The sequence below is a fragment of the Phalacrocorax aristotelis genome, chromosome W, assembly GCF_949628215.1.
Source record: "Phalacrocorax aristotelis chromosome W, bGulAri2.1, whole genome shotgun sequence".
Classification (NCBI taxonomy): domain Eukaryota; kingdom Metazoa; phylum Chordata; class Aves; order Suliformes; family Phalacrocoracidae; genus Phalacrocorax; species Phalacrocorax aristotelis.
Window position 1 is genome coordinate 25,972,034 of NC_134310.1, and position 23,602 is coordinate 25,995,635.

The window sequence follows — 23,602 nt, forward strand, 5'->3', positions numbered from 1 at the left end:
GGAACAGCAAGTGGGACATAAAAGAGAGATAAATAGGACAGGGAACAGGACAGAGGGGCTGGGAAACAAAGAGAGGGTCAGATTCAAAGAGAAGAATGGGGAAAAGCTAGCAATGGCCTGGAGGTCAGAGATGGAGGAAGAGGAAAAGAGGGCTGATAAGCAGGACAGAGGAAAAGAAGACATTAAAAATGGATAGCCAGCTGGACAGGGAGGTATAGCAAGAAAAGATTATACAAGCAGTGGGACAGAGAAATAAAGACAGAAAAGACAGGGAAGAAAGCAAGGCAGAGGGACAGAAAACAGAAAAAGGGGCAGGAAGCAGGACAAGAAAGAAGCAACAGGGACTGAGGGGGAGAGAGAGAAGAAAGGACAGAAAGAAGGACGGGTGCTAGAGAGGGAAAGGCAAGGACAGGGAGCAGGACACATTGTCAGAGAAAGACAGGGACAGGGAGCAGGACAGGGTGATACAGAGAGAGAAAGAGAGAGGGAGGCAGGTCAAAGTGAAGAACAGGCAAAAGTAGGAGATGGAGCAGGACAGCAATGGAAGGGGGAGAAAGCCTGGGTTGGGCAGCAGGACAGACAGAAGGAAAAGGAAAAAAACAGCACTGGGCTTCAGTACAGAGATGAAGTGAGAAAAAATGGTGACAGGGAGCAGAACAGAGTGACAGAGAGAAGGAAAAAAACCTGAAGATGGAGCAGGGCAGAGAAGTGGAGCAGGGGAGATAAGGGGAAAGACAGAAACCAAGAGACAATGAGAAGGACAGGAAAGAGGACAGAGAGCTAGAACAAGGGGGGGGGGTGGGAGGGGGGGAAGGACCAGCAAAGGCAAGAGAGACAGGAACAGGGAGCAGGACAAAGAGATGGAAGAGGCAAAAAAATAGTGACAGGCTGCAAGATCAAGAGGGATAAATTGAAGAAAAGACACAGGGAGCAGGACAGAGTGACAGAAAGAAAAAGGGACAGGGAGCAGGAGAGCATTGGAGGAAAAAAACGATTGTGATGGGCAGTGGGACAGAGAGAGGGAGAAAAAAAAATACTGAGTAAGGGAGAGAGGAAAGAAGGGACAGCTGTCCTCCTCCTCTTCCTCCTGTTTTGCCTGCTTCTTCTGTTTCTCCTCTTCCTCCTTGCTTTCTTATTCCTCTTGTTCTATTTCATATTGTCCTCCTATAGATCTTCCTCCTTCTTCTGTTTTACATCCTTCTGTTCTTCTTCCTCATCATCATCATCTTCCTCCTCCTCACCCTCTTTCTCTTGCTTCCCCTTCTTTTACTCCTCTTTCTCTTTCTCCTCTTTTTTCTACTCCTGTTCTTACTCCTTCTCCACCTCTTATTCCTCCTCCTGATCTTTTTCCTTCTACTTCTCCTCCTCCTCTTCTTTCTCCTCCTCCCCTTTTTCCTCCAACTTCTACTCTTCCTGTTCTTCTTGTCCTCCTCCATGCTCCTCTTCTTCTTTTTCCTCATCCTTTTCTTCCTCCTCCTGTTCTTTCTCCTTCTCTTCCTGCTGTTCCTTCTCCACATCCTTCTTCTGCTTTTCCTCCTTCTCCTCCTCCTGCTGTTGTTGTTCCTCCTCTTCCTCCTCCTACTCTTCTATTGTCTTCTTCCTCCTCTTCTTCCACCTTTACCTACTCTTTTTCTTCCTCCTGTTCTTCCTCCTCTGGTTCATCTTCCTCTTGTTCTTCCTCCTCCCTCTGTTCATCTTCCTCCTTATGTGTTCTTTCTCATCCTGCTGCTTTTCCTCATTTTCCTACTCTTATTTCTACACTTCTTCCACCTCTTTTTTCTCAACCTTCTTTTATTCCTGTTCCTCTTCCTCCTCCCTTCTTCTCATCCTCCTCCTATTTTATTATTCTTCTTACTCCTACTTCTCCTCTTCTTGCTGTTCTGCCTATTCCTCCTGTTCCTCCTATACTTTCTGTTCTTCCTCCACATTTACTTCTTTTTCCTCCTTAATTTAAATTTCCTCATCCTTTTCCTCCCATTCCTCCTGTTCAAATTCCTCCTGTTCTTTCTTCTCCTCCTTTTCCTTTTCCTGTTCCTCTTCTGGTTCCTCAAGTTCCTGGTCCTCTTCTTTTATTCCTGCTCCTCTTTTTCCTCCTCTTGTTCATCCTCCTTCTCTTTCTCTTCCTCCTCATTTTCTTCCTCCAGTTCATTCTGCTTCTCCTTATGTTTTTTTCACTTCTATTCTTACTTTTTCCTATTGCTTTTCCTGTTCTTCCTGTTCCTAACTCCTGCTATTCCTATTCCTCCTCTTGTTCCTTCAGATTTTTTCCTCATTGTCCTGTGCTTATACTTCCTAATCTACCTCCTTTTTTCATTTTCCTCCTCCTGTTCATCCTCTTTTTGTCTTCTCCTTTTCCTCTTCCTCTCCTGCTTCCATTCTTTTCTTACTCCCTCTCTTGTTCTTCTTCCTCCTATTTTTCCTTGTCCTCATTATCTTTTTTCCTGTTCTTCCTTCCTCTAATCATTCTCTTCCTATTCTTCCTCTGTTCTCCTCCTAATATTCCTCTTATTTTTTTCTCTCATGTTCTTTTTCCTCTAGTTCTTTTTCTTCCTACCTGCTATTCTTCCTGTTTATCCTCTTCCTTATGTTAGCATTACCCCCTTCCTCCTGCTATTATTCTTCATTCTTTTCCTCCTCCTCTTCCTTTTCCTCCTTTCTTTTTTTCATCCTCCTCCTCCTTTTCCTCCCCCTCCTCTTCCTTATCCTCCTTTTCCTTCTCCTTATTCTTCTCCTACTGGTCTTGCTTCTACTCTTGTCATTTAACCTGGCAGGCAGCTAAACACCACGCAGCCATTCCTTCATACACACACCCCCCTCAGTAGGCTGGGGGAGAGAATCGGGGGGGGGGAGTAAAATTTGGGGCTTGAGATAAAGACAGTTTTTTAGAACATAAAAGGAAGGGAAAACAATAATAACAACAATAATAATAATAATGTATACAAAGCAAGTGATGCATGATGCAGTTGCACACTACCCACAGACCAATGCCCAGCCAGTCCCAAAGCAGTGGTCCCTGCCCCCCACCCAACTCCCCCAGCTTATATACTAAGCATGATGCCATATGGTATGGAATATCCCTTTACCCAGTTTGGGTCAGCTGTCCTGACTGTGCCCCTTACAGCTTTTTGTGCTCCTGGCAGAACACAGGGAGCTCACAAGTCCTTGACTTAGTGTGAGCACTTAGCAACAACTAAAACATCAGTGTGTTATCAACTTTATTCTGATACGAAATCCAGAACACAGTGCTATACCAGCTACTAGGAGGAAAATTAACTCTATCCCAGACAAAAGCAGGATCGCTCTTTCTCTTCCTCTTCCTCCTCCTCCTCCACCTTTTTCTTTTCCTCTTTTTGCTCCGCATCCTTCTCTTCCTCATCCTCAAATTCCTCCTCCTCCTGTTCTTCCTCCTCTTGTTCTTTTTTATTCTCAGCCTTCCTTTCATCCTTCTGCTCTTCCTTTTTCTCTTCCTCCTACTCCACCTCCTTTTCTTCCAAGTCTTCGGCCTCCTGTTCCTCTTGTTCTTCCTCCTATTCCTCCTCCTCCTGTCGTTTCTCTTCTTTTTCCTCCTCCTATGTTCTTTTCCCCTCTCTGTCTCCTCCTCTTCTGCTCATCCTCCTCCTCTAGTTCCTCCTCCTCCTTATGCTCCTCTTGATCTTTTTCCTCCTCCATGTCCTTCTCTTATTATTCCTTTTTCTTCTTCCTCCTCCTCCTCTTTATCCTGCTTCTTCTCATCGTTTTTCTCTCTTCTGCCTTCTCCTTCTATTCCTCCTGTTCCCTCTGTTTTTCCTCATGTTCTGCCTGCTTCTTCTGTTCCTTCTGTTCCTCCTCCTTTCGCTTCTTGTTACTCCCATTGCTCATGTTCATCTTCCTCCTCTTTCACCTCTTCCTTCTCCTCCTCCTTTTCTGCTTTTGCTCTGGTTCCTAAAGTTCTTGCCCCTGTTTTTTCCTTTCTTTTCTACTTATTATTCCTTCTTCTCTTTGTTTTCCTGCTCTTCCTCTTGCTCTCCCTCTTTTGCCTTGTTCTTTTTCCCCCTTCTCCTGTTCTTCATCCTCATTCTCCTATTATTGATTTTTCTTCATCTTCCCCTTCTTTCTCTTCTGCCTCCTCTTCAGACCTCTTCTTCCTTTTTAATTCCTCATTCTCCTACTCCTTTTTCTTCCTTTTGTTTTTTGTCCTCTTCATCTTACTGTTCCTCCTCCTATTCTTTCACCTACTCCTCCTCCTGTTCTTCCTTGTCATCCCCATCCTCCTTTTAAATTTCCTGATCTTCATCCTCCTGTTCTTCCTCCCCAATCTTCATATTCCTCCACCTATCCCTTTTCCTCCTCCTTTCTCCTGTTCTTCATCCTCCTCCTCCTTGTATTCTTACTTCTATATTCTTAGTCTTCCTGCTGTTCTTCCTGTTCCTTTTGTCCTTCTGTTCTTCTTCTTCAACCTTCTCCTGTTCTTTTATTTCTCCTTTTCCTCCTCTTTTTCTCCTCTTCCTCCTATTCTTCCACTTTTTCCTTTTTCATCCTCCTCCTCTTGCTCCTCCCCCTTTTTCTTTCTGCTCCTTTCTCATTTTCCCCTCCTCCTCCTGTTATTCATCTGTTTCTTGTTCTTTTTCCTTTTCCACCTCCTGTTCTTCCTTCTGCCTTTCCTTTATCCTTTTCTTCTTCTCTTCCTCCTGTGTTTTTTTCTTTCATCTCCTTCTGTGTTTTTCTTTCATCTCCTCCTCCTCCTCCTGTTCTTCCTATTCCTCCTGTTCCTTCTCTGGTTTCTCCAACTCCTCTTTTTTCATCCCCTTGTCCCTTTTTCTTCTCCTGTTACCTCCTCCTCCTTTTTATCTTCTGGCTGTTCTAGTTCTTTCTGTTCTTTCTCTTCTTCCTTTTCCTTCTTACCCTCTATCTCTTTCTCCTCCAGTTCTTTCAGTTCTTCCTTTTCTTCTTCCTCCTTATTCTCATGCTCCTCCTCATTCTTTTCTGCCTGCAGCTTCTGTTTCTCATATTCCCTTTCTTTATATTTCCACTTGTTCCTCCTCATCTTATCCCTCCTCCTCCTGTTCCAACATATTTTCTCTGTTCCTACTGTTGCTCTTATTCTTTGTCCTCATCAAGTTTCTTCACATTCCTTCTGTTCATCTTCCTCCTGTTCTTCGTGATTCTTCTCCTATTATACCTGCTTCTCCATGGGTTCCTCAACTTCTGGCCCTACCTTTTTTATTTCTCCACCTCCTCCTCTTGTTGAGTCCTGTTTCTGACTGTGTTATCGTCCTTCTCCTCCTGTTGCCTCCTGTTGACTCCTCCTCCTCCTATTGCCTCCTCCTCATGTTGCTTCCTGTTACCTCCTCCTACTTTTGTTGCTCCCTCCTCCTCTTGCCTCCTATTGTCTACTCCTCCTCCTCTTGCTACCTCTTGCTGCCTTCTAATCCTCCTCCTGTTGCCTCTTATTACCTCTCCTACTCCTGCACCTCCTCCTCTTCTTCCTCCTCCTCTTTTTTCTCCTTTTCCTCCTCCTTCTCCTTTAATGTCCTGTTGCCTGCTGTTGTTTACTCCTTCTCCTCGTCTCCCTGTTGCCTACTCATCCTCTTCCTATACCTGTTGTGTCTTTTGCCTCCTCATCCTCTTGTTGCCTCCTCCTCCTTTTCCTCTTGTCGCCTCCTGTTACCTCCTCCTCCACCTCCTCTTGCCTCCTGATGCCTCCTCTTACTCTTCTGAGTCCTCCTGTTCTTTCCTGTTCCATCCTGTTGTCTCCTCCTCCAGTTTCCTCCTCCTTCTGTTGTCTTCTCTTGCCCCTGTCTCCATCTTTTCGTCATCATCCTCTCCTTCCTGTTGCATCCAGTTACCTCTTCTTGTTGGTCCCCCTCTCCTCCTCCTCCATTTCCTTGTCCTTCTCCTGCTGGTGTATTTCCATCCTGTTGTCTCCTCCATCTCATCTTCCTCCTTTTCGCCCTCCTCCTTCTCCTTTAAGTTCCTGCTGCCTCCTGTTCCTGTTTTTGCCTGTTCCTCATGTTGCTTCCTGTTTCTTCCTCTTACCACATTCTCTTCATCATGTTTTTTCTTCCAGTTGCCTCCTGCTGCCCCCTTGTCCTCCTCCTGTTGCGCCCTCGTCCTCCTCCTGTTTCCTCTTGTTGCTTCCTCCAGCTGCCTCCTGTTGCTTCCTGTTGCTTCCTCCTCCTGTGGCCTCCTGTTGCCTCCGGTTGAGTTCTTCTCCTCCTCCTGTTTCCTCCTGTTGCTTCCTGTCCTCTTCCTCCTCTTCCTGTTGCCTGTTCTTGCCTCCTCTTTCCTCTTCCTCCTCTTCTTCTTCCTGTTGTTGTGGGAAACTATAGGCTTGAATCCACATGTGGGTCCCATGATAAGTTGTTTGAGATAGAAAGCGGGCTGGAGGATTATAGGTATGCAATGGAATTAGCTTGACTACAGACCCGGCGTCAGACCCGCTGATGGAAAATTACAGAGAATCTGCAAGTCACCAGGAGGAGGAAGAAAGGCGAGAGATATCTCGGCCTTGAGAGCAAAGAAGAAAGGCAGGGATCTCTCTCGGCCTTGAGAGCAAACGATAAACAAGAACAAGGAATTTAGGCACCAAGTACAGAAATAGACTGTTCGTTAAGGAGGTCTCGCAATCCGTATGAAGTAATTGTTGAAGCTTGTTTACAAGAGCATATAAAAGCACTGTGACTTAAAAATAAAGCTGAAGCTTGCTCTATCACTCACATTGAGTTGGCTGCTTGCTTTCCTCGCTCGCCGCATGTTGTCTCCTTTTTTTCCTCCTTGTCCTCCTCTTTCTGTTGCTTCTTGTTGCCTCCATCTTCTCCTCATGTTTCCTCCTTTGTCTCATCCTCCTGTTACATCCTGTTACCTCCTGTTGCCTAACTCTCCTGTTGCCTCCTGTTGCCTTCTCCTCCCCTGCGTCCCCCTATGGCCTCCTGTTTCCTTCTCCCCCTCTTGTCACCTCCTCCTGCTTCCCCTGTTCCCTCCTCCTGTTGCTTATGTTCCTCATCGTTCTCTTCCTTCTGTTACCTCCATTTGTCTCCTCCTCTTCATCCTCCTCCACCTACTACCAATCTTGTCTCCAGTTACATCATGTTGCTTTTTCCTCCTCCTCCTCCTGTTGCCTCCTGTTTCCTCCTCCTCCTCCTCTGCCTCCTGTTGCCTCCTTTCGCCTCCTCCTCTTCCTCCTCCTGTTTCCTCCTGCTAGCTCCTTTTGCCTTCTTTTGCCTCATTCTCCTGTTGCCTCCTGTTTCCTTCTTCTCCTCCTCCTCCTGTTGGCTCCTGTTGCTTTCTTCTCCTCCTCTTTCTCCCATTCTGCTTTTGCCTCCTCCTCCTCCTCCTCTTTCTCCTTCATGTCCTCCCTTTCCTCTTCCTTCTCCTCCTGTTGCCTCCTGTTGCCTCCTCATCCCCCTCTTCCTCCTCCTCCTCCTTTAACCTTCTATTGCCTGCTGTTGCCTGCTCCTCATCCTCCTCCCATAGCCTCCTGTCACTTCCTCACCTTCCTCCTTCTTCTGCTCTACCTCCTCTTCTTCCTCCTCCCCCTGGAGCCTCCTGTTGCCCTTTCTGCCTGCTCCTCCTGTTGCATCCTCTATCCTCCTATTCCCTCCTCCTCTGTTTACACCTCCTCTTTCCTTCTGTTGCCTCTGCCTCCTCCTGTTTCTTCCTCTTACAACCTTCTCATCATCCTTTTTCCTCTTGCTGCCTCCTGGTCCTTGTCCACCTCTTCCACCTCCTCCTCTTCCTCTTCCTGAAGGGCACTAACAGCTTTCAGTCCTGGGTGGCTCTGTGTCTAAGCCCTAGGTAGTGGGTCTCCATTTCGGACCTGGGCTACGGCTAGGGTGAGGGTTAAGTGTGAACGAGGGTCAGGTGGTAGAGCAAGCGCAGAGCTCCAGTGTTGGTGGGGCTTTGAAGGTGATGCCAAGGGAAGGTGAGGGCCACTAACAGCCTTCAGTCCTGGCCACTTCCATGTGGCAGCTCTAGGTGGTGTCCCCACAACACCTCCCCATGCAGCATGGGAGCTGTATTCCATAAAGCCCAAGACATGCTGGGAGATGTAGGCCCTCATCCCCTCACACACACCACACACACACACCCCTCCACGCACACACACCCCCAGCATGTCCAAGCTGTAGTCCCTCAATTGCCACGACATGACAGAAGCTGTAGTCCCTCACCCCTTGCAGCATCCTGTGAGCTGTACTCCCTCTCCACCACACACACCCCCAGCATGCTGGGAGTTGTAGTCTCTCCTGTCCTCCCAGCTCCCTCCCCTCACAGAATGCTGGGAGCTTTAGTCCCTCACATGTCTCCAACAGCTTTCAGTCCTGGCCACTGCTGTGTTGGAACCATAGGTGATGGGGTGTCTGTTTTGTACCTGAGCTCTGGCTAGACTGAGGGGGTAGACGAGGTACAAAATTAGACGGCAGAGCAAGTGCAGAGCACCAGCGTTGGTGGGACTGTGAAAGGGCTCCTATGGGAAGATGATGGCCGCAAACAGCTCAGTCCTGGCCACTTCTGTATGGGAGCCCTATGTGGAGGGTGTCTGTTTTGGGCCTGAGCTCTGGTTAGGAAGAGGGGGAGGGGAGACTGATATTTAGGTGCAGTATGCAGTGAAGAGCCTGCTCCTCACTCCTGGAGGGCAGCAGGGCATTTCCCAGGTATTGGAAAGGTCTGGCAAATGCCCCAGGGCTCTCTGGAGAGCAGCAGGGCCCTGACCAGGCCCTAGCAAAGCCCAACATCACCCCCAGGGGTCTCTCTGGAGGGCAGCAGGGCCTTGCCAAAGCAACTGCAACCTGGAAAAGGACCTGGGGAATTCTCTAGATAAGCAGGGCTCCTTACAGAACCCAACAAAGTCCCTGGGGCACTCCTGGGGCAGTGAAAGCCTCGGAGCAATCTAGACGGCAGCAGAGCACTGTCCAGGATCTGGCAAAGCCTGGAAAAAGCCCCAGTGCTCTCTGTAGGCCATCAGGGGTCCAACTGGGACACAGCAAAGCCTGACAAAAACTCTGGGACACTTTGAAGAGGAGCAAGACCCTGTGTAGGCCCTAACAACACCCAGCAAAAGCCCAGGTCTCTCTGTTGGGGATCAGGGCTCAGCCCAGACCCAAACAAACCCTAGGTGTGGTGGCTTGACCTCGGCTGGCCCCCAGGTCCCCACCAAGTCACCCTGTCACTCCCCCTCCTCAACAGGACAGGGGGAGAAAATACAACAAAAGGGACATGGGTTGAGATACAGATAGGAAGATCCCCCAGCAATTACCATCGTGGACAAAATAGACTTGACTTGGGGAAATTAATTTAATTTATTGCCAATCAGATCAGAGTAGGATAATGAGAAATAAAAACAAATCTTAAAACACTTTTCCCCAGCCCTCCCTTCTTCCTGGGCTCAACTTCACTCCTGAATTCTCTACTTCCTCCCCCAGGTGATGCAGGGGGATGGGCGGTCAGTTCATCACAAGTTGTCTTTGCTGCTTCTTCCTCCTCACGCTCTTCCCCTGCTCCAACATGGGGTGCCTCCCACAGAAGCCAGTCCTTCATGAACCTTGCCAGCATGGGTCCTTCCCATGGGCTGCAGTTCTTCACAAACTGCTCCTGTGTGGGTCCTTTCCATGGGATGCAGTCCTTCAGGAATGGACCGCTCCAGCATGGGTCCCCCACAGGACCACAGGTCCTGCCAGAAAACCTGCTCCAGCATGGGGTCCTCCACAGGCTGCAGGGTGGATATCTGCTCCACCATGGACCTACATGGGCTGCAGGAGGACAGCCTTCTTCACCATGGGCTTCACCATGGGCTGCAGGGGAATCTCTGCTCTGGCACCTGCTCCCCCTCCAGTGACCTTGGTGTCTGCAGGGTAGTCTCTCTCACGTATTCTCACTACTCTCTCTTGGCCGCTGTTATGCAGCAGTTTTTACCCTTTCTTAAATATGTTATCACAGAGGTGCTACCACTGTCACAGATTGGCTCACCTTTGGCCAGCAGTGGGTCCATCTTGGAGCCAGCTGGAACTGGCTTCATCTAACTGAGGGGCAGCTTCTGGCATCTCACAGAAGCCACCCTTGCAGCCCACCCAGATACCAAAACCTTGCCACATAAACCCAAGACACCAGCAAAAGCCCTGGAGCATTCTGGAGAGGAGCAGGGCTCCTTGTGGGTCTCAGCAAAGCCAGGTAACATTCCTGGGGCTCTCCATAGGGCAGCAGAGCACTGCCCAGCCCTGAAAAAGGCTGGGAAAAGCCCTGGGGCAATCTTTATGGAAGTACAGCCCCTGTGGGCCCCAACAAGGCCTGATGAAGGGCCTGGGGGCTCTCTGGAGGGCAGTGGGGCCCTGACCAGGTGTAAGAGTAAGGGACAAAATACTCAAAAACTCCCCATTAAAACCAATCAATCTGAAATAAAAGGACCCCCTGACTGACAGGAATGAGACCCAGAACAGAGATGTTTATAGGGCCTCTTGGGAGAAACAGGGGATCTGTTGATCAGAATTGATGATTAAAGGTAGGGATGGTGCGGCATTAAACCAGAAAACCTTGAGAAAGGGTGTATCCATCAGGGGTCACTGGGAAAAGACAAGAGCTTCCAGTAGCCAGGACAGGATTAGACTCGATCTTAAAAGGTCCTTTCCAATCCGAAACATTCTATCATTCAGTGGTTCTAGCAATGCCTGGCAATGGCCCAAGGACTCTGGAGGGCAACAGGTCCTCACCCGGGCCCCACCAATGCCCAGCAAAGACCCAGAGTACTTGAGGGCAGCAGGGCCCTGCCTGGGTGCCTGCAAAGCCTGGCAAAGGACCTGGGGAACTCCGGAGAGAAGCAGGGCCCTCCCAGGGCACTTTCAAAGTCTGACAAAAGCCCTGGGGCTCTCTGGAGGGCTGCAGGGTACTGCCCAGGCCCTGGCAAAAGGCCAGCAACAGCCCCAGGTCTCTCTGTTGGGGATCAGGGCCCCAGATTCATCAAATCCATACCACTCCAATTTAGTGGCAAGAATGTTTTGTGGGACTGTGTCAAAAGCCTTAAAGAAGTCCAGGTAAATGATATCTGAAGTTCTTCCCTTGTCCACTGATGCTGTCACTCCATTGTGGAAGGCCACTAGCTTAGTGAGGCATGGGTTTGCCCTTGGTGGGGCCATGTTGGTGGTTTCTAATCACTCCCATGTCTGGGAGTTTGCAGCATGGTGGCTGAGAATAGAGCATTACTTCTTGGGACAGGTCTGTCCCCGTTCCATTTAAGCTCTTGGCTTTGCAAAGGGTGAGTCCACCCTGAGTGCACCTGAGTGCAGAGTTGGTAGAGTGTCTCTGCGCTACTCATCCTTGGTGTTAACCTTAAAGGTGCAAGTGCTGCATTGGGGTGGGAGTGGGGATGAAGAGTCCCTGTGTGCCTGCCCTCCCACACCCCCACAGCAGCCACAGTGAAGGGTGTGCTTTTTAATGTCAGTTATAATAAAATATTTTTACAGAGCCCAAAAAATTCAAAATAGTGCAAAACATCTCACTGTCATGCATCCATGGTAGCCGCCGCTGGCAGTGCCACACGGGGTGGTACAGACACACAGGCATCGGTGACACATGTGCTACAGCAGAACTGGTTGGTTAAATCACATGCCAAACAGGAGGGTTTGGGGAGGTGGCACGGGGCCAGGGGCACCACGATCGGGGGTGCAAGGCTGATCCCCAGCCTAGCGGTGCAGGAGCAGCGGTTAGAAAAGGGGTGTAAACATTGAACAGAAACGAGAAAGGAAAGCTAGACCCTTTGGTCCCAGGAAAACCCTATAGAAAAAGGACCATGGAGGGCCAGTCGGGTACCCTGTTTTGGGATGGGGAGTGGGCTGAGAGAGGTATATTGACTTGTGGGGTCATCAGGCCTCTGTCTTCCCCAGTACTTAGGGCAAACTGGCCACCTGGGGTGGCCATCCCCAATACCACACACCCTGGTCTCCTTCACAGGAGACACACACACCACTGATCACACAGAAATAGTGGTTAATGGAAAACTGGCAGGGGGGGAGGGCTGTCCTCTGGGTTGGGTGTGGGAAGGGTCTTGCTTGCGCCAAGGAGGTCCCATGGGAGCTGCTGCACTGCACAGGGATGGCTGGTCCCCACTGGCCAGAGCAAAGGAAGATGGGTCCCCCTGCTCCAGTGCCCCCAGCCTTTGCCTCCAAGCCCTCGCACCCTGGAGGCAGCAGTGGGGCAGCCCACAGTGGCAGCAAGGCAGGGAAGACAGGATAGGGGCCGGGGGTTGCTCCTTGCCACTCCCGGCCCCAGTGATGCCGCTGCCAGCCAGGGAGTGGACCCTGTGCGGGGCATGCAGGGGCTGCACCCACCAACCCAACAGCCCCTAATAGCCCTTCCGGGTGCAGGACACAGACGCATCATCCGGCTGCCCCGTGTACGTACAGCTATTTACATATGTACAGGGTGCTCAGCGGGTAGGAGCCTCCCTGTCCCTCAGGGTGCGCAGTGATGCTCAATGGATGCCCATCATGCTGTGCCAGCCACTCACCAACAGGACTGGGTGGAATGAGACACCATCCCCCACCCCTCCAGCCCTCTCCTTGTGTCACTGGATGAGGTCAGGGTAGGGTCAGGGATGGGCCTTTGGGGTTCCTCCATCTCAGACAGTCTGGGAAGGGGCAGATCTATCCCATCACCCAGTCTGGGCTCCAGACCTTCCCTGCAGCACCTTTCCCATCGGGGTAGGATGGGGGCATGGCCATGCTCTGCACCGTTGTCACGCAGCCAGTCTGACCAAGGAAAGGACAGGGAGGGTCTGTCACTGCAGCCACATCCCCCTCTCACCCACACCAGAGTCAGGAAGGAGACTCCTCCTGTGGCCGCTCTTATGGCTTATACATGGCTGGAAAATGCTGTAGAAAAGGGGCCAGGAGTTGGGGAGAGGGCTGGGGGCCAGAAGGGGTTTAACTGCTGCCTTCCTCGGCTGAGCGTGTGTCTGACTTGAGCTTGACAAACTCCTTGGCTACCTCGTCATTGTTGCGTTGGGAGAGGATGCGGAGGACGGTGAGGCCAGTGTCATCCATGTGGATGCGGCGGCCTAAGGGCAGCCAGCAGGCACAGCCAGGTCGCTGCAGGATATCGCGGAGTTGCAGGACAGCGATGCCCACTGTCCGGTCCTCCCGGGCGAAGCAGTAATCCTTCACGCACACCTGCAGCTCATAGCACTCAGGGCCTGTCTCTGTCCCCAGCGTGCTGCAGTGGGCAAGGGACAGGCAGTGTTGGCATAGGAGGTCATACTCCCAGGCCCCCTGGCTCTGCAGCAGCACCCTATATGGGTGCTGTCTCCCCACTGCCCCTAAAAAAAGACTTTTCTTTTTCTTCCTTTTCCCCAGTCCCTGCTTCTACCAATGAGGAAATATCTTAAACATCCCCTGGGGGACAAGCAAACTCACTGGCAGACGCCAGGAGAAGGGAGTCCTCACATCGTGAGGACACAACCTCCAGCCCAGCCCCACATCCCCAGCCCCACGGTGTCACTCACAACTGGAAGCTCTCATTGTACTTGGGGGCCCAGCTGTTGTTCTTGGATTTGGTGGCAAATTTCCTCTTCTTGTCACTGAGGTGTGGCCCAATGATGTTGACCTCGATGAAGGGCCGGAAGATGCCCGATGTCTGCCATTTGAGGTCATTCGCAGCCACCACTGCAAGGAGGGTGTACATGAGGCTCACGGGGCATTGCCATCTGCCAGACCCTGGCATGCCAGCCAGCAGAACCCACCTTTGACTGTGACTTTGTGTTCACCAGTGCCAGGGTGGGTGAAGAGCTCCACGTGGATGGACACCTCCCCAACAGGGTCATCCACACCAGAGCCTGCATGGCAGAAGGAGGAGACATGAGTGCCCCCTCCCCTGTGTCCTTGATGTCCCTTGCCCACCACTAACCCCACTGGAGGAGGCAGGTCACCCCCCATGGGGCGGGAGAGCGTGGGCAGTAGGATTTGACCCAATGTGGCCTCTGCCAAAGAGTTCTGGGGACAGCAGCGTGGGTGCAGCAACCATCACTGATGGCTGGGGCTGGCATCAGGCTGGGCTGGGCCATGGCAGGGCTCTCTGTCAACCCACCCTGTATTGGCAGGGCCCAGTGAGCCCCCTTGCCCAGGCAGGGGCTGAGGTGTCCTGGGTGGGATGAGGCAGGGTCCAGATCCCCCTGCTATGGGCAGGGGAGGGTGTCAGTGCTCCATGCATAGCTATGAACATGGGCACAACACCAAGCAGGAGGGACCTGATCTGGCCCTTGTGCCACAGGGCAGCCATGGCCCTGCCAGGGGCTTGTAGCCCCTCCATCTCAGGGACCAAATCAAGCCCTGGGGTCCCTGAGCCTGGGGAACTTGGGTGACCTGCGACCAACAGCCCAGCTCATCCCCTCCCCACCCCGCAAGAGCCACACATGCACCTATGGGTGAAGGAGGGGGTGCAAGGCAGAGGGGCAGGCTTTGTGGGTCACACAGGGCCAAGGAGGTCAAACTGAGCTCAGCAGAAAGCTCCCAGGGTGGAAATAACAGTGCAAAGGAGGACATATCGCCATGTGTCACTGCATGGTCCCCAGCACAAGGGTGCCAGGCTGGGGCAGGAGGCTGGTGATGGTACACTTTCCTCTCCATCCACCTTAATCCCCACCCCACTCCCAGCACCCCATCTCTGCCCCACCCCCAGCACCCCAGGCACCCGCCGCCCGGGCAGCGCCGCATGCTGAGCCGAAATGGAGGCAATGGCGGGCGAGGAGGAGGTGTCTGGGTACAGGAGGCCAAGCATGGGGTACAGTCCCAGCCCCTCTGGTAGGGTGCAATGGAGGCCAAGCGGATGGAGGCCAGCCCGTGGAGCTAGGCTTATTCCTCACGCCCCAGGGCAGGCAGACAGAGCTCGCCGGAGCAAGGCTAGTAATGGTCCTTCGGGCAGCAGGGGGCGAGAGGAACATGGACACAGCCTCCCCTGGGGCCACATGTGCCAGGCAGACAGTTCCCTGCCTTGCAGGGAAGTCGTGGCAGGTGCCCACCGCCAGGCAGCAGCACTGGAGACAATGCAGGATGCCCAGAGCTTGCAAGCGAAGGTGGGCACCCCTATACCCATGGGGCACAGCCCCCACTCCCTGGATAGGGGGGGAGGGTGGGTGGGTCAAGAGAGCTGAGCGCAGTTCCTCTGAATTCAGCCCAAAGCAGCCCCAGGAGTGCAAATCTGTGGGCAGAGGGCTCCAGCTCTGCCCACACTAGGTGTCCCCAGGCCAGCAGTGCTGGGACAGGGCTCTGAGCCACCGCAGCCCACAGTGCTGGGACTGTTACTAGCCCAGGCCGGCAGTGGCAGGCAGGTGCAGGGGCGGGTGAGCAGCACACATACCCTTCTCAGGATAAATTTCTTCACTAAGGGTAAACCTAATACCTCTCCCACCATGAACTAGTGGGAAGGAGAGAGAAAAAGACAGAGACACAGCACAAAGTAGACAAAGAGAGAAGGAAGGACATGATGTGCATGGGGGATGGAAACGGTGAAAAAAGGGGGAGAAAAAGAGAGAGAAAGAGATCAGATCTTGCAGACAGATGGACAGCCGAGCATCTGGACAACACTGCAGCAACATGGGAGTGCCAGGCACCACCCAGCTCTGAGTCCAGGAGTTCCTGGGCTCAGACTGCAACCAGGGGTGCTGGCACCCACTGGACCCAACCCCACGCCCCTAGCATGGCTGGCACAGGAGGCACAGACAGGACAGACATCCCTTGCAGGAGACGCACAGACAGCAAATGCACGTCCCTCTCCCCAAGGACAGAGACAAGCCTGGCTGGGGCACTATGCAATGGCCCATGACCATCGGTGAGTATCTCTGTCCCCTCCTCGAGCAGCCAAGGGACAAAATAAAGGCCAGCATTTAGAGCTGAGGGGTAGTCTTGGCCTGGAGGGTGCCCAGCACCCTGCACCACATGGCTCTGGGACAGGGACAGAACCTGAGAGGCACCTGGCACCCTGGATAGATCCCAAATCATGGGGAATGTGGGGTACCCTGTGTGCCCAGTACAGGCCCTGGTACAGCATCCAGATCCAGCTGATCCTGTGCAAGGTCTGAGCCCTGGCCAGGCTGGCACCACTTGGCCAAGACTGGCAGCTCCAAGGCAGCACCGGACCAGAGGTGTCTGTGCTGGGTGACAGAGGCCATACAGAGTGGATAAACACTGTGACACAGCCAGCAGGTGACCCTCTCCCCCACTCACAGCCCCATTTCTGTGCCAGCCCAGCCACACCCTGGCATGTTCTTGTTGGTGGGGGACTTGAGGGCGCTAGGCTGCCTCTGGGCACTCATGATCCACTTCACCCACAAACCATGGAAGAAAAATACTCTTTTCTCCCCACCCATCCCTCCATGAGCCTGGCTGGGACCCCCAGCCCCACCAAGATGGAGGCAGGGTGGGGCCCTGCCCATGGGGCTGAGACCCTGTGTGGGGACAGGGGGCCCGGGTGATACATCCTACCCTGCGAAGCCTGGGTCTGCACAAAGGTTTTGATGAGGAGGTCAGTGGCCTGGGTGTAGAGGGACAGAGCATAGCGCAGCGACTGCAGGTCAGGGCTCTTCTCCAGGAACGTCTTCTTCAGCCCCACGCCGCCAGCGTGGAAGTATTGCTGTAGGGGGGAGACAGGCGCAGGGTCCTCAGTGGCTCTGCTGGAGCCCCCCCAGTGCCACACCGGGTCTGTGCCTCAGGACTAGAGCCCTCAGGGGCACCCCTTCATCTCCCAGAGCACCCTCACCTTGATGGTGTCCAGTGCTAGCTCCACCACGGCACATTGCTTTGGAGTCAGGCTTTTGGCTTCCTCCCGCACCATGTGGTCCTGCAGGGCACAAATCTTGCTGTCACGATGGAACCAGGGCTCCACTCCCCTTGCCCCAGCCACGCCAGCAAACCAGCACTGGTGAGGTTCTTGAAACAGTACCAGTGCCAGCCTGCAAACTGCCACCCACCCTAGCACAGAGAGGATCGTCTGGCCCCACCCCAGCCCAGCCTCCCAGCCCTCACCTTCAGCTTGGAGAGCTGCCCCAGCTCCTTGGCTGCGTTGAAAATCATCTGTGTGCCCTGAAGAGAACAAAGACACGGGAATGTCCCTGGTGAGTGGCCAGGCTGGGGGTGCCACAGCCAGGCTGGGCACACGGTGCCAGGAGTTTGCTGTAGCTCTGGGGGCTACCCCAGCCCCCCAGACTCCAGGGTGCCAGAAGGGTGCTCCTTGGAGAGCCCCAGGTCCCACCAGCCATGCCAGGCATGGTGGTGCAAGGAGCTGGTGCAGCCCCCATCCCAGCCCCTGAGTTCTCAACACAGCTGTGCAGCCGGGGGCCTGGAGACCCCAGGGCAGGACATCACTTAGGGACTCAGGGCAGGGACCTCACACCCTGCTCAGCACAAGCAGCTTGGCTCAAGTGTCCCATCCTGCTCCCTGTGGTGCCCAAGATCCCGCTTCTGAATTCAACAGAGCCCATCACAGCTCATCACTGGCACTGCAGGGACAATCATACGACATCTGGGTGGGGAGAGCAGAGACGGAGTGCAGGGGAACAGTGGGCACAGGTAGGATGTGGCGTGGTCCCCCCATACGCTACTGTGCTGGCAGCCAAGCCAAACACCCCCCTACCACCCAGACGTCTGCCCAGTCCCAGCCCCAGGAATGTTCCCAGCCCCTTTGCACCCCAGGAAATGCCACAGATGGGAGACCCTGGCCACCTTTGCCATGCCACCCCCCATGGGCCGGGGCCATGAAGCCATTCCTTGTGGCCCACTGGCACAGTTCCTGGGGACGCAGTCCCATGACATGGGCGGGGCAGGTGAACTTAGCCAGTGGCTCCTTCCCTGGTCTGGCATCCACTCACTGGGCTGAGCCCAAGCTGCCTTTCTCCAGTGCGCAACATACAACTGGGTAAACTGGGGCCCAGTGGGGCAGGGCCAGTAATTCCCATCTCCTTCCCCTTCCCGGCATGAGTAGCTCCAGTCCTTCCCAACAATGAGAAACCCCAGCATCTATCCCACTAACCATTACCTTCTGCAGGGGTCTGGCCTCCCCCCATGCCCTCATTTTTTACCCCCCATTTACGCTTTATGCCCGTCCCTCCATCCCCCAAGTTCTGTCCCGTTAATCCTTCCCTTGCTGTCCCCATTTCCACAAGACAGTAAACAGGCTGGGAGCTGGGGACACCGGTGTCACCCAGAGCATGACAGGACACTGTACTGAGCTGGGACCCCTCCAACCCACAGCACAGAAGACAAGGGACAGGGAGGAGGCAAGAGGAGGGACTAGAGTCAAATGGGGAACAGAAGAGCCATGTCCTTACTTCAGTATGACTGGGCAGCTTCACCCTGCTCTGGAAGAGAACAGCAAGGGACAGTTACTGGTGGCCCCAGCAGTGGCCAGTCATGGGTCTGGGCCCCCCACATCCCCCAGCCATGCAGGCTCTGGCCCTGTACTCCTCTCTGGCTGTGCCCAATTCTCCACTGCTGCCACTAGTCCGGCACCAGTTCACACCTGTAAAGGCTCAGCCCCATGTGCTTGCTGGTGAACCTGTGACGAGCGTGCCAGGTCTCTTCCTGAGTGGGGGTAGGCTTGCTCCCCACCTTGTCTGGGGCTGGAGAAATAGCAGCAGGTGGAGGAAAGCAGCTCACCCAACAGGCTCAGTAAACTAGGGCAGGACGCAGTGTCCTCTGTGAGAGGAGGGGGGAGCTGGGATGAGCCACAGGCATTGCCTAGACGGAGCCAGCATGACTCTTCCTGAGAGACAGGTTTTGGGAGCAGGCTGCCTGGAGGACTCTGCTGAGCTCCCAGCCTGGTGGTGGGGAGTGCCCAGACAGAGGGAGAGCTTGTGTGCCTGGAGAAAGCCCTTTGGCAAGTTTTGGGGCTCAGCGAGTCTTGCTGAGGCCCCCCGATCATCAGGGGGAAGCAGGCTCAGAGGTCCAGGGGATCTCAGCAGCCCCATGGGCCCCAGTATGATCTGCACATCCCCAGCATGGCCCAGCATCCTGGGGGTCACCTTTTCCTGCCCCACAGTGGTGGGACGGGTTTGTGCCCGGGATTTCCCATGCTTGGGCACCCCATCCCCACACTGTCACAGCCAGGCACCTGGAGGAGTGCTGAGTGCTGAGGGGCAGTGTCCCCCATGCATGCCCAGGGATGCGTAACACCTCACATACCCACCCACAGGGACTAAACATGACATGACCCCAGGCTCCCTACCCCAGGCGACACACAGAAACAGGTCACTGCCCCCATCCTGCACACAGGCAGCATATCCCAGACAACACAGCACACCTCAACATGACAACACGCCACGCAGGCAACGGCACATCCAGACATCACAACAGAGGAAGCACGGACAAGCCTGGACCTCCACAGCAGGCGGGTGCGGGGCCACAAGCATGGCCACGGGGCGATGACACACATGGAGCCCATTGCTATTTACCTTCTCTGTCCCCTTGCCATGTTTTCTCAAGAGCGTGCCCTGTAGAAGCAATGTCAGAGGTTGAGTGGTGGGGTGGGGTGACAGCATGGGACGGGACACAGGGGGTGCAGGGCAAGGCTGGGCACATGGGGTGACCGCAATCTGGCAGCAAAGACATCACTGAGCTCCTAAAGGACAGCAACGACCAATGGGGGACTGGTCCCTGTTGGGGTGCTGGGCCCATGGCGTACTGGTTGCCACTGGGATACTGGGTTAGTGCGGGACTAGTCCCCAGATGGATGCTGGGTTAGTGAGGGACTGGTGCCTTTGGGATGCTGGGCCAACTGGTCCCCACTCAAATGCAGGATGTTGCACTGGTGGGGAACTGGTCCCCACACTGGACTTATGGGTAGGTGGTCCCTGCTGGAATACAGGGATGCTGAGCCCATGAGGGATTGGAATATAGGGGTGCAGGAGCCAGCTGGCACTGCATGTGGGCAGCCTCTGGTGCCCCCACATCCCCCTCCAGCTCTGGCAAGGGAGGGGGGAAGGGGCAGCTTGTACTTGGGTTTTGCACGTGGAGTTCTGGTCCATGCAGGGCTGGGTGCAGCAACAATCCCACACTTATCCAGGCCCAGCAGCAGCAACAGAAACAGTGTAAAATGGGACAGCAGTGCCACATGAGGGGTTCCTAACCAGCCTCTCGGGCTGGGGGGCTGAGGCATGTCTGACTCAGGAGAAGGTAGCACAGGGGGTCAGCTGGCAGGGAAGCCTGCAGCAGGGACAAGCAGCACAGGGCCAAGCAAGGCTGTCAGAAGAGTTTCTTGGCCTGGAGGGAAACTGAGGCACGGGGTGATAGATGAACAAGAGGACCGTGTAACCCCTAGAGCTGACACCACTCCAGCCGCCCAGCAGCCTCAGCAAGGCTGGGACAAGGGGTCCCCATAAGGTCTGAGGCTAGGTTCAGCCCCAAGCTGCACCCAAGGCCTCTCCAAATGCTGCTGTTGGAAACAAAAGGTGTTGGGAGACACAGGATGGGCATTCATCCCTGCAGGGATTGGCACCCAGCACCCTCCTACCGGCACTTACACCACTTCTGCTCCTTGCAAGGGTGCCCGTGGTCAAAGCACATGTGGGGACAGGACTGTGGGTGGATGTGGTCCTTCCCTTGCCCCGCAGGGCATAAGGCCATGGCCACAGACTGAGCAGAAGAGGACAAATGGAAACTGCTCAGCCAAAGCAGTGCAAGGACCCAGCAGCAATGCTGAGAAGGGAACCCGGGAGTCTGGGCTCCCAGGGCCATATCCCACCAGGTAAAAAGTCTCACAACTCATGCCAGCAATGTGCCCCACCACTTAGCAACAGGCCCAGGGACCATCGTGCCCCAGCGAGATGCTCCTCTCCACAGGCAGGGAAAGCCCCTGCCCTTAGCTCCCAACATAGCCACACCCCAGCCAAGGCCTCAAGGGGAAACTGAGGCACAAGGGGTTAGGAGGAGCAGCCCTGACTGCCAGGCACGCGCCACTCCCCCTGCTCATGTCTCCAGTGTCCCCTCTCACCCTCAGCACAGAGCAAAAAGATGGGATCAGCCTGGGTTTGGCTGTCTTGATTACAGGGCACTGCCCCATCACCGTCCCCTCCCACCCCATCACTAACCCTTGCACCTCCCCACATCCAGGCACCACAAATCTGTCCAAGACATTTCCACCCCTCAAACCCAGCTGGGGCCACCGGCAAGTGCTCACCAGGAGCCAGTGCCAAGCAGGCAGCACAAGGATGGGGACCACAGAGGTGGACCAAGTCAGGAGCTGGAGGAGGGTGTGGGCAGGGCACGGGCAGCCACACAAGACAAAAACTGGCGAGGCCAGGACCGACACACAGCAGACAGACAGACAGACAGGGAGCTGCCGTACTTACAATCATCTGCCATTGAAAGGCGAGCGGAGCAATTGGAGAGAATAACCGTGACATGAGTGTCGGCCCCCTCCTCCATTCCCCCCCCAGCCCCAGGTGCCCCATGGCTAGGTACCAGCCCTGGCTGTCCCCCCACCCCCACCAGCCAGGAAGGGTGGCAGAGCCAGGGGTGTCCTCCATCTGACATGCCACAGCACTCAGCGTTGATGCCCTGCCACCAGCACCACAGGTCTCCAGAGCCCCAGAACAGCCCCATCCCAACCTGCCCAGTCCTTCATCACTGTGGAGGGGGCTCTGCCCCGGGAGGATTCAGCTCCAGGGAGCTGGTAGACCCCTCTTGACATTTGGCTCTGACACATAGGCCCACGCCACAGACTTGCCCAGCCATACCCAGGCTAGAGCCCAGAGTCACCCTGGGGGAGCTGTCCCCTGCCATAGGGACCAGCCCCAGCACAGCCCCCTCCAAGGACTGCCTCCCCTCAGGAAGGTCACCCAACAGATCCACATGTCCATGCCACCTGCTCTGCTCGCTGCCTCCAGAACATGGCATAGCCACACATGGCGGGAAGGGACAGAGATGGGGACTGGGATGGCAACCGGGGCCCAGTGGCATCAGTGTTCCTGCTAGATTTGTCTCCTTTGGCCGCGGGTGTGTGACCCTGGCCAGGAGCAGTGCAGGGCTGACATAAGCCAGGCTCTGGGCTGTGACAAGGTGCCAGTGAGGTGGCACCATTGAGGTCTGACAGGTCACCAATGCACTGTCCCTTACAGACACAGCATGAGGAGGCCCACAGCCCCAGAAAGGTGACACAGCAGCCAGTGGCTCCAGGGACTCCAAGCAAGAGCCTGAGCCCAGCTTTGTGACAGTGACAAAATATGTGTGGCTGGCTCAGAACCCCTGGTGTCACCCTTCCCTGCCTGACCCCAAGGGAACAGTCATCCAGGTAAGCTTTGGGGTATGTGACTACATGGAGGAGAGACACACAGCAATGCAATATGGAGCCTCAAAGCCTGTAGGCAACCTCCCTCTAAGGAGGGACCGTTCCCTGGGCTTTGCTCTGCTCCTCTAGAGCCTGTTCAGCCCATACACACAGAGAGTCCAGCCCTGCTGTGGGGACATGCCACATCACCCCTGTCCCTATGAAGCCAGTCCCTGCTTCCCAGGCAACTCCAGCCCCACAGCAATGCCGACGTGTGGTGGCTCCCGGCACTCCAAGACCCTCCTGATTCACCCCATGGCACAGGCACTGTGCCCATAGCCGGTGCTGAGCATGGGATGCTGCCCCAGCTCAGAGGGAAGGATGGAGAGGAAAGGGCCAGTGCCCCACCCAGTGCCACAATGGAGGTGGCAGGAAGGTCCTTTGGCAAAGCCATCCAAGAGGGTGCTGGGCTGCAGCGGGCAGCTGGGCCAAGGACAACCTTTCTCTCTTCCATCCCTTTCCTGGTCATGAGCCGAAGGCAGGTTTGGGGAGGCTGCCAAAGCCCCCATGCCCTCAGCTGCCAGTGAGGGCCCCTGGCCAGCAATGTCCCGCACTGGCCACATCAGCCACCTGCGTCTCAGCTCCAGGATCCCCTGTGCCTGGTCCCCCTCCCCATCACTCACCGTCTGGTCAGTGAGTGGGGGCAGGACAATGGTCTTCTCCATCGTGTTCATCACCAGCTTCCAGAGCTCCTTCAGCACTCGCTTCAGCACTGTCTTCTCACAGATCTTGGCAAAGAGTGTCAGGCTGCAGAGAGAGCACAGGGCTGAAGTTCCCAGCATGGTACCCCTGACACCACCACTTGCCCGGTCACCCTGACCATGTAGGTCCTGCACACTCCCCAGGCATTGGGGAGGGTGGGGGTCCCTGATGCCCTCCACACTCACTTGCTGTCCAGGAGGTCCATGATAGGCTGCAGGACGTTGTCAGCATCCTGCGCAACGCTGCTGCACGTGCTGGCGGGGACGTTGCCAGTGCCCTTCACCTGGCCCAGGATGTCGCCCATCTGCTTCACGCATTCTTCGATGTGTGGCTGGAAACTGGGGACAGCAATGCCCAGGCAGCTCAGCATCCCTCAGCGCTGCACCCAGGACCCACTTGGCCAAGCAAAGCCCCTGGCCTGGCCCCAGCTACCACTCCTGGATCCCCAAACCTCTCTTTCGCCCACTGCCCACACCCTTTTGCCTGGGTGTACCTGGTGGCAAAGACTCGGCTCAGCTCATCCAGGACGTTGTTGAGTTTCACCTGCAGTTCCTTGAGGATATCACTGGCTTCTGTGTCCAGCTGGAGGAGGGACAGGTTGGAGAAGCTGTCAGGGTCCCTGGCC

At 54.7% G+C, this 23,602-nt stretch overlaps 1 protein-coding gene across 1 annotated transcript in view; it reads right to left on the reverse strand.

The window, feature by feature from the left end:
• Positions 1–9,348: 9,348 nt before the first annotated feature.
• Positions 9,349–23,602, reverse strand: part of LOC142049463 (protein unc-13 homolog A) — a 38,408-nt gene continuing 24,154 nt past the window's right edge. The window contains exons 33-44 of the mRNA XM_075077205.1: positions 23,471–23,559; positions 23,163–23,315; positions 22,899–23,022; positions 21,299–21,304; positions 19,403–19,441; positions 18,281–18,310; positions 16,980–17,036; positions 16,714–16,794; positions 16,440–16,587; positions 13,703–13,795; positions 13,466–13,625; positions 9,349–13,176 (exon numbers count right to left, since the gene is read on the reverse strand). Of these exons, the coding sequence (XP_074933306.1) occupies positions 12,888–13,176; positions 13,466–13,625; positions 13,703–13,795; positions 16,440–16,587; positions 16,714–16,794; positions 16,980–17,036; positions 18,281–18,310; positions 19,403–19,441; positions 21,299–21,304; positions 22,899–23,022; positions 23,163–23,315; positions 23,471–23,559 (1,269 nt within the window). The 3' untranslated portion in view covers positions 9,349–12,887. The remainder of the gene's footprint in view (positions 13,177–13,465; positions 13,626–13,702; positions 13,796–16,439; positions 16,588–16,713; positions 16,795–16,979; positions 17,037–18,280; positions 18,311–19,402; positions 19,442–21,298; positions 21,305–22,898; positions 23,023–23,162; positions 23,316–23,470; positions 23,560–23,602) is intronic.